The 10,733-nt window shown below is 39.3% G+C and overlaps 1 protein-coding gene across 1 annotated transcript; it reads right to left on the bottom strand.

The window, feature by feature from the left end:
* Positions 1 to 5,438: 5,438 nt before the first annotated feature.
* On the bottom strand, positions 5,439 to 6,360 carry LOC131314981 (uncharacterized protein At1g08160-like). Its single transcript, XM_058343996.1, has one exon. The coding sequence runs from the start codon at positions 6,270 to 6,272 to the stop codon at positions 5,673 to 5,675; it is 600 nt and encodes a 199-aa protein (XP_058199979.1). The 5' UTR covers positions 6,273 to 6,360; the 3' UTR covers positions 5,439 to 5,672.
* Between the last annotated feature and the right edge of the window lie 4,373 nt (positions 6,361 to 10,733).

Here is a 10,733-nt window from a genome sequence, read left to right as displayed (position 1 = left end):
AAGCTCGCACGTTCTACTCCCACTATCGGCTAGGAAAAGTCCTTGAGCTATTGAAGTTTTGCTTGGTTGCTAAGTTCAAAGTCTTAGACAAAGGTGTATTTAAAACTGGTCTGGACATATAGTTATGAATAAAAATGAACATCCATGGAACTCTACTAATTTGTCAATAATACTAAAGGAACACAAATTTGCACACACTGACAATGGCCAAGCGGCCTATACACTAATACACACTGTAATGCAATTTGTGTGCGAGTAAGTGTTTTGTGTGTCTCTAAATAAGTCTCATAATCATCCGGTATGACCCTCCGGCCTCCACTGCCGGCTGCCACTCTATCTTCGCTCTATGCGCTCCCTCTCTCAAATGTCCGCTCTCGCAAATTCAAATAATTATAGAATGTTTTTGAAATACGCCTTCACGTTCGCGTTCGCTTTGCGCGACAGCTTCCTAAAACATCTTTTTATTTTTATTTTGAGGGGGGTACTTTCTGATGTAAATATGACCACATTGAAGTGGCACTAGAGCATGGAAAGAGTAGTGTCACATGACTCACATGTATTCAAGTGATCTGTTTTCCTGCCTTCACGTTTTTATGAACCGGTCTTGCCTTCTTCAAATCAATTTGGGTTTCCATTTGTAATCGAACATCTGCTAGACTGCTGGTTAATTTCTATAAAATAAATGGAGATGTGGGCATGGAAATGTAAGTTTTTGGCCATTGATGGTGGCTTTAAAGGTGCAATGGGTTCTAGTCAATTTCACATATATCTGTGTTTGTCTTTCACAAGTTGGGGCTTGAAAAGTATATTGGACGTGGAACGTGTTGAGGTTCTTGGCTTCTTGCCTCTTTAATTTATAAGCATGTGTATTTTGCAGAGATTTAAGGGTAGTTGAACAAAACATATGGGCTATGGCCGCATCTTTCGCAAAATTCTTTAACTTTAGGCACATGATAACCTTAAGAGCAATGTGGCCGTCTCTCTCTGCGTGGGATAGAATGCGGAGAAGGTCTTCAAGTGATCAAATGCCCTCTACCTTGCCTGAAGTCGTTGCTTGGTACATCCAACATGTGAAATGAACAAGCTCTAGAAGTTTGCTTTTGAAGAATGTATTAGTTGCTACTGTGTCTAATCTTTGGATGAAAAGGAACAGGTTTTCAATCAGAATGCCTCAACTCAAGATCATATTATACTTCGGACTATTTCCCGTGTTAAAGAATCTTTGTGTTTGAAGAGGGGAGTGGACCAGACACAACTAAACAGAGCCCTTTGCAATAGTCGGGGACTCACAGACAAGATTTTTGGCCCTTCGCACTAGTAGCTTGGGAGTTGGATAATTAGACTTCTTTCTAGTTTTTTCTTGCTCGTTTTTAGTTGACATTAGTTTTTTTTTTTTTTTTTCTGATGTATAGGTGTCGATTTTGTTCTTTACAGAGGGAATTCTCCTTAGAGTTTGTAGTTGGGTTTGAGTTTTTAATAGAAAGTACTTATTAAAAAAAAGAGCCTAAAGGTCTTCAATCATGCTAAAAAAATGAAAGGATATATATCCGGTGTTCCCAAATAAGTTTAAGTCTGGAGGTACTTGTTCCAGATCTATTGTGAGAATGTACTATGTAGCTAGAAACCTTGTATGTTACAATAGTTATAGAGCCGCAAGAGTTTGACTGAGTGGCATGAGACAGAAATCGAAGGGCTTGCGACCTCTTGTACTATGTAGCTAGAAACCTTGTATGTTACAATAGTTGTAGAGCCGCAAGGGTTTGACCGAGTGGCATGAGACAGAAACCGAAGGACTTGCTCTCCAAGAGGTCGCAAGGTGAAATTTGAAGCTCACAATCGAAGGCCCAAAATGCTTTAAACCTTGGGGCCACTGCCGGTTTGTTCGTGTTAACATGAGGGTCCTGGAATTAATAGAAATGCACATAATCTGATTCGGACACCCAGTTATCCGAAAGGAAAAAAAACCTATGGTTGTAGAAAGTGCAAATGCATTCAATTTCCTCTCCGTCCTTCATTTGCCATCCAAGGGAAAACTATTCAATACCCGGGGCATTGTCAACTCGTATCCCAATTCTCGCTTCTCCGCACATTATATTGTACTCTCCAAAAAGTAGGTGAAGTCCATACAAATATATAGTGAAGAAATGAATTGGGACACCACATGACATTACCTATCAATTCTATTCTCACAAAGTAGAGCTTTCATCAACCTTCATCTAATTGGAGAAAAAATGCTAACTTTAGGACATGGTTGCTAGAATTTTAACCTTCGAGTTGCGTCCTTTTAATAAAAGTAACGGATTTTGAAAACGAAAGTGATTTTCGCACTCTCTTTTTTACAATTCACACTTCATTTTTTGTCTTTATTCACATGAATTTACTATACTGCCCTTTTATGAATACATTTTTTCACACATCCAAGAGCAATATTATAAATTCATAATAATAGAGACAAAATAGGGAGTGTGGATTGTCAAAAAAAAAAATGTGTAAAATTATTTTCCTTTTCAAAATGATTGAAAGAAACATAAATAACTAGCCATCAAGAATCATTTTCCCTTAAATAATCTCCCAAACAATTATCTCCCAAACGAAGGCTTGGCGAAGAATCAAAGAAAACAGAGGAATATGTTGCTTACTAAATACGTTTTCCTTTTCTTGTGAGAAACTTTTGCACACAATTATAGTAGTAACAATCACTTCTTGACATCTTGAAATAGTGACTGTTCCAACAAACCTTAGCAGTATATACTCCGTATTTTTTAATTCTATTTAGTGTGAGCCGTAAAATTAAGTAGACATGCATGCATTAGCAGAAATCCTTGGATTGTCCTTTTCTCCTGTGTTCTCCAAGTTGGTGTGTGTGAAGGCTCGGTTTAGTTGTTGTAGGGAAAGTCAATATATCTTTAATTGACCCTAGCCCGAGCATTGACCATCCTATCAGAAGGCAACATCTAGCGCTAGTAAAATGACATGTGGCACAGTTGGAAAGTTGACCGTCCAGTCAAAAGAGGACACGCAGCCGACATGTGGCAGCACAGTAACGATAGCCTCGAGGGGGTCGCGAGGGTAAAGAGACCACCGCAAATAGGTTTTGCGGACATTTCAAAAGTAACAAATGGGAGGAGCGATCTCCCTGTCTTGTTCACCAATAGTGCAATGGGAGGAGCAATCTCCTTAGTTTATTCTTATTCACTGTATCCAGGCCGCCGCCGTCAGGGCAATATATGAGGCCAGGAGATAAGATTTGTCGAGGGAAGAGGAAGGCCGAAGAGACATAAGTTAAGACCAATGGGAGGAGCGATCTCCCTAGCTTATTCTGGTGGGGGGGAGATCGTCTCCTCTAGGGCTATCATGTGAATCGGCCCACACACACAGAGCAACCAAAGTGATTCTGCCTTGGTTTCTTCCTTACCTCTTGCCCTTCTTCACTCCCTAAATCATTCCTCCATATCCCTCCATATATCTTCTCCCTTCCTCTATTAAACAGATCTCCTACTAAACCAAACGCTAACCATCCTGACTTCTCATTTTCTCATCAATTCCCTCTTATGCGGAATATTTGACCCCCAAACCAAACGAACCCTCCAACAGTTGTTTCCAACACAAACTATTATTAACATACAACTATTGCATATATTTACAGAGATGGTTGAAAAACTATACAATGTCTAGAATGTGCGGGGCTCACATTGCGTGAGTGTTCCTGCAATTGTTTATGTAATTTATGTGTAGTAGTATGATTGTTGGGAGATGGCCGGTATTTTCTTTTTCATTAATGCAAGGATAGGAAGGGGCAACCGGCAGGGCGACTCCCTTTAGACATGACCATAGAGGTTTCTTTACCCGTCATGGAATGTTTTTGCGAATGTTAAGAAAATAGAGTCTCACATTGCTTGGGAATGGAATGGGTGATCACTTAATAATATTTAGGATCTCTTCACTCATTGTCAATTGGTTTTGAGATTGATATAAAGTTTCTACATGGTCTCAAAGCGGGGCCCGTTTCACCTCTCCACATTTTTAAAAAAAAAATTCACAATCTATACCCCACGATAACAGACCAGCAAAAAGGCTGCACGATGATAGGACCCAAAAGTGGTCACACATGACAGACCTCAAAACACGGCTGCATGTGAGAGGGATGTTAAGAAAATAGAGTCTCACATTGCTTGGGAGTGGAATGGGTGATTACTTAATAACATTTGGGGACCTCTCCACTCATTGTCAATTGATTTTGAGATTAATATGCTAAACTAGAAGGAACAATCCGTCACCACGGTCCTCTTAAGAGTGTGATCAGCTGCGTACGTGTGCACGGGTACCGCCTTACGCGGCATCTGATTTACGAAAACTACTATCGCAAGCGAATTCATACTAGCAAACGCTGGAGGGGGCTTTTAGCCCGCACCCTTGCAAACTCGGCTATCACGTCCTTAGTGGGTTGGGTAATGTTGGAGATGGTCAAAGGAGTAAGGATTAAGGGCCTACAGAAGGAAGGCTTTCTTTCTTCAACAAACTTTGCCTGCTAATAATCACATAACTCACCGCCCACATCATTGAATCTCACAGTACCATAAGTGCACATGGAAATCCAAAACCCCTCCCAGTGAACAGGTCCGTCCTTCAATGATGAGCCTAATTTAGTACTCGCAATAAATAAAAGCCGATAACATAATAATAGGACTATGATTTATTACTGTAGCTCATGGGCCGGCCGGCCAACTGAGCTTAAATATGATTTATGAAGTCGGGACCTCTTTCTTCTTCTTTCTTCAAAGTGCTTTTGAAAAGCTTTTCGTTCACTTGATTGCAAGTTTATGAAACTTGAACCTTCGGCCCTACAGCCTCCCCATCTTTTCCTTCTTTCTTTCTTTGTCTGCCTGTCAATTGCATAGTGTAATCTTCCATTGATATTACTATCCAATACCGCTTGCTTTTGGGCTTTGGGCCTTGGGCCTTGGCTACGATAGAAGTGTCAATTGCAGTCCCATGTTATCCAAGTCAAAAGGCGTATTTTATTTTTTTTACTGCAAAAAAATTTCATTAATCTCGAAAATGATACAAAACTAATAAGAACAAAAAAACAGCATCATGTTCAAAGAACAATCATGTGCCCAATTCGAGACCAAAAACCTACAATTGGCAAGAAACTAATCAAATAATAGCTAGATTGGGACAAAGCCCGCCTGAAAGAGCCGAAGCCCAAACGTCTTAAATGAGTCTAAAACCCAATCAGAACAAGAAACCAATCATAGCCCAAACAAGTCAAAGGCGTGTGACTGTCGATAAGCTAAAAAAATATACTCCAATGCATGTTTATAGCATAGAGTGATTGTCCCCATTCACTCTCTTTCTTGAAAATAATACTGCGAAAATTCAAGCAATTTGGAAACTTCGTGTTACAAAATGTTGATAGAAAGAGAGGAGCAAAACACTTTCGACCATTCTCAAACCTTTATATACTCTTACTTGCACGATACCAAACTTCAAATATGAAACACAACAATGATCATCACATCACACCATCCCATAAGAACCAAAATTAAATGGAAAACAAAGTGACAAAAGCGTCGTCGAATCGTTAAATGGAAAACTAACAGAATCAAATCAGTAAAAGAAACTAGCTGACAAAGTTAAACCCAAGAGCAATTGAGTTGATCGAGTGCAACTTATAGATCAATGTCACAGTAAGTCCTGTCGAAACTCTTGGACGACGAAAAGTGCACCAGAGTAGGAGAACACAAAATCCTCATCGTGCGATGTCTCGACTTCCACACTCCAACCTTGAACCTTATCTTCGCCTTCACGCGAACGTCTAGTTCCACCTCCCCAGCCGATTTCTCGAGCCCCAAGTCCTTTGCCACGGCTCCATACAGCGCCACGTCCTGAGCCACGAGCTTCAGGCCCAAGTGAGTCACGTTCCGACGTGGCTGAAAGAAGGGGGCGACAGTGTTGAACGCCACGGTCTGATCGTCATAGGACACGGACACCTCCACCTTGTCATAGTAGATGGAGACCTTGCTGTTGGGATTGTACGATCGAATCACCAAATTGAAGGTGGCATTGAGGTGGTTGTTGGTTAGGTTAAAGCCGTGGATTGAGCCATCTTCTATCGTGTAGACTAGCCGTTTGGGCCTAACGGCTACCCAAATTATGAGCACGGCTACACCCACAAGGACAATTAGGGCTAGTAAGACCATTGCAATGGTTCTTACAAGCACTGAGTGCCTCAGCTTGGCCGCACCGGGGGGAGGTGCTGGATTAGCCATTTTAGGGACTTGTTGAAATGAAGACTTGGGCTAGAGAGATCACTTGTTTTATACAGGATAAAAGTTGAAGGATGTGAACCATAGTTCGTTGCCTCTAGTTTAGGCGCAAGAGAATATAAATTTTTTTTGGGGTTATATTCCTTTCTTTGTCTTTCAATTAGCCTGCTTTTTGAAACTCAAGTAGTCCTTTGGGCATTTGATTTCTTGCACGAGACTCAAGGCATCTGAGAAATTGAGAATCCATTGTTGGTTGTTCCTCAGAACAGGAGCATAATACTTTCGTTTTGTTAAATGTGCTTGGCTTGTACACAGAGAATTCTTTCATTGTTTTGATAGTATAAGGACCACCGACACTATCTCACATTATCATCATGAATTAATCAAACCTTTGATCACCACTGCAAACCTTGCCACGCCCATGCTTCCCTCTTTATTTCCATGCTCTTTGATGTATTGTTTTGCTTAGTAAATAGGCCTTTCTTGTAGTTGTATTAATTACTCAATTCGATATCAATTATAGTCTCTTTTGTCTCATGTCACTAACATATATAACTCAATTCAATATCAAGTCTTGTTTACCTCATGGATAAGGTCATATTAAGATGTCAATTTTGGATCCAAATTCGAGATTTTCTTTATACAGTATCATCGTATCGTTAACCATTTTTTTTGTTCTATCCTTGGATAAAGGATAGAACTGTACAATTTTATCCCAAGGACCATGGCGGTAACAAAAATGCGACTTAAGATTCCAAATGTTACTTTTTTTGAGGATCCAGAAGAACAAGAAGAAGAATTTGACTTCAAAGAAAAAGACTTACACCAACAAAAGGAAGACGAAAAAAAAAAAAAAAAAGGACGATATATGCCTTATGGCATTGACGCAGTAAGGAATTGAGGATTGCAAGGCTCATATATCTAACTCGGTCACGATTCTACCACTCTATGGGCCTCGTCGATTGGGAGGATTGAAGTGGGGATCAAGAAAACACATAGGGTCCAAGTCCATCTTGTAAGGGATTGTCCCCGATCCCATGGTATAGGGTTGGATTAGGTCTTGGACTAATTGGGCTCAATAACCCCCCATATAGACACTATTGAATCCCCACCCCTCTGGTTCGAATTATCTTACAACTTCTATCTAACGGAAACTACTAATACTCAAGATTTTTCTGAGAATTTTTTTTTATCCGCGATTTTTATGGCATTCTTTATCTCATCCTAACCAAACGATTTACAAAGCTATATATAACCCTCTCTCTTATTTTCCTTGGATAAAAAGAAATATAGGTGGGTCCAGAATTAGTCAGGCATTAGCTTATCCCTTGTTTTCCAATCCCTCAATTAAATAGGCCTTACGGTAGAGAATATCTCCAAAAATCTTGGTCTAGGATAGAGTCCTTTTTTATACATCATTCAAACGGCTTTTTACAGTAATTCTATGACACAGTAAAATACAACAATAAGTATCGGAAAATGATATTTTTCATAAACAAATTAACAACTAAGAATGATGTGAGAGGGGCTGTAGGGATTAGTTGGAGGTGCGTGCAAACTGGTCTGAAACACCCTGCATTACCAAAAAATAATAATAATTACAACTGAGAACACCCGAGAAACAACAAAAATATTGTTCTCCTGATTATATGTTGATTATCCCAAAATTTTCAGAATGCGTTTGTTTCGAAGCCATGTGTTGAGCGAAAGAAAGTATTAGTACTCCTCCTACCACACAAGCGGTGGGAGCTCCCAATGAACCCTGGTTTCAGAAGTGGCTCTAGCCTCTAGTAATGCATAAACCCAAGGACCGGAAGGAATATGTTAGAGTATCTCCAACTCATGTTCTATTCCATGCTCTATTCCTTCAAAATGGATTCGGCTTCTATACGGTCAATTGCTGATAAAGTTGTGTTGTTCAATCTGAACTGTTTATCTTGATAATTAATGGTTCAGATTTGCTGAATCTTTTACTAGTAAAAATCTTTTATTCCCAGTAATAAATTGAAAATAAATCTAGACTATTAAAAATATCATTCGACGGTTGCAATCAATAAGACCGCAACTCTGCAGTCCAGACAAGCTAGATTCCTTCCAAATTTCCTCCATTTTGGAGGAAAAAATAAATTCCAACACATTCTCCAAAAAAATGTTTTGACATCAATCCTCCATTTTGGAGAAAAATAGTGCGCAACCCATCTTCATTTGAGAGCAAATTGTACTTTCATCCTCTATATTTGAAGGATAGAAAAAAGTTTTTTCCCCCACATTTGAAGGAATTGAGAAGAAAAAAAAAAAACTTTTTTGAAGGACCAAAATATAAAGATATGGAGGAATAAATGATGGATCGGAAATGGTATTGGATAGTGGATTCTTTCCTTCAGTTTTATGCTAGTGTAGTCCATACCTTTTCAATAATGCACCCCCTCTCATTATGCACATGAATCGAAAACGACTGTCACGTGAAAGTTTTTATTCCAATATACAGAGCTTTCACATGGTGCGCCTGAAAACCCACCCAAGACATTGTCACTTTTAACGCTTCTAGGAATATACTTCTTGCTTAATAAGGATGCCAAAAATGTTATTAAAAGAAATAGAGACCTACATTCTTGCTTAGTGAGTGTTTTCGCATCGATGTCCGATTAGGATGCACTGTGCACGTAGAATTGTTATTAGTACTTTTTTGCGAGTGGATCCTCTCTAGCCGAACTGTTTCGGATAGTTGCTGGAGTTTTCTCACAAGCATGAGTCCTACAATCATATACCTTCGCGTGAAGATATCCATACATTGTGAGAAAATATTGGACTGTCCAGGATAGTTACCGGAGAGGATCACATTCCTATTTTTCTGACATTTTTGTAATTATGTACTATGATATTCTTTTTCCGATGTCCTTTCCAGCAACGAGATGCTTTTCTTCTGCAAACGTGGTTTCTAGTAATCGCGTTCTTCATATCTGGAATTTTAATTACTCATTCTCGCAAATTGATTAGATTCAGAGCGATTGCGAGGGTGGGGTTATGGAGATTTTGATTACAAAAAATAAGTGGAGCAATTCCTCTAGAGAAGCCGTGAAAAAAAAAAAAAAAAACCCTCTAGAGCAGGGATTGTGAGATTTGAACAATTAACTAAAAAGTCAAAACTGATCATCAGTAAGTGAAACCATCATTATTTTTCAATTAATTTCTGGGTTGGTTTTTTTTATTGAAAAAAATAGTAGTTGGGTTTCTGTCTGGCTTCTATGCATGAATTGGGATAAATTCCCACGGGCTAGATTAGACAAATCACATTTAAGAAATAACATGATCATATTAAGGGGTGTTCCACTAAAAATTCTGGACTACAAGTTATTGCATTTTACCATGTTCTTCACAGGAATTCACAACTTCTTCCTCATCATTTTTTCCTTTATTTTTTCATTTCACCCATTCATATACCATCTACAACTTCAACTTATAGGCTAACGGAAACAACTTGACATATTTGGATATCAAAAAATTGTCCTTAACTTATTGGCTAACGGAAATGCCCCTAATAATACTTCTTGTTGTATCTGCTAGCAAAGGTATATATATCTCAGGTGGTATATATCCCGCCGACGAACATGAGTACAAGTAATTTCTCCATTCCATATAGCCCTGGGTCGCAATTTTTCAGTAAATGAGGAGTGAAATATAAATAGCGTAAAGTCTAAGATTCCCGACCGAATTCCCGACGCCGCGCCGGGCCCATTCAGGCCACCGGACGGCTGATCGGAGCCGACCAAAAATTATAAATAAATAAAAAACCGAGTGGGTCTACGCGAGAATCAACGGCATCCGATGTGTGTAGGTGGCCGATCCAAACACTCCATTTTTTTGTCTACAATGTATACAAAAAATGAAGTGTTTGAATCGGCCACCTACACACATCGAATGCCGTTGATTCCCGCGAGGACCCACTCGGTTTTTTTTTTAGAATTTTTGATCGGCTTCGATCAGCCGTCCGGTAGCCGGAATGGGCCCGGCGCGGCGTTAGGAATTCGGTCGGGAATTGCCGGTCGGGAACTGTAGTCTTGCTCTATAAATAGAAGTCCTGAATAACCATTAGGATAAAAGTTTAACTTTCTCAAGCTGACAAGTAAAAAACAAAATCTTGTTTCAAAATGCATCACGCAAGCGAGGTTGAAACTTTTACCCATATATATATATATATATATATATATATATATATATAGAGAGAGAGAGAGAGAGAGAGAGAGAGAGAGAGAGAGACACACACCTTTTTCCTCTATTCTAATCAATAATTAGTAAAGAAACAAAAAATGATTTTAGTTTAGTTGGAAAAAAAGCTGAAGGAGGCAAACGAAAAAGCGAGGGGACAACGTTTGTGCAGTGCACCTAAAAACGGATCCTCTTCCAATCTTCCAATTTTGGATTTGGACCGGATCGAATCTCAATCGTCCATCTAGATAACTAATC

This window comes from Rhododendron vialii, chromosome 13a (genome assembly GCF_030253575.1).
Source record: "Rhododendron vialii isolate Sample 1 chromosome 13a, ASM3025357v1".
Lineage (NCBI taxonomy): Eukaryota > Viridiplantae > Streptophyta > Magnoliopsida > Ericales > Ericaceae > Rhododendron > Rhododendron vialii.
Note: the sequence above shows the minus strand (reverse complement) of the source record. Positions and strands in the feature narration are given on the sequence as shown.

What these genes read in the sequence shown, in the direction of transcription:
- LOC131314981 (XM_058343996.1), bottom strand. Translation starts at nt 6,272, where the DNA reads ATGGCTAATCCAGCACCTCCCCCCGGTGCGGCCAAGCTGAGGCACTCA.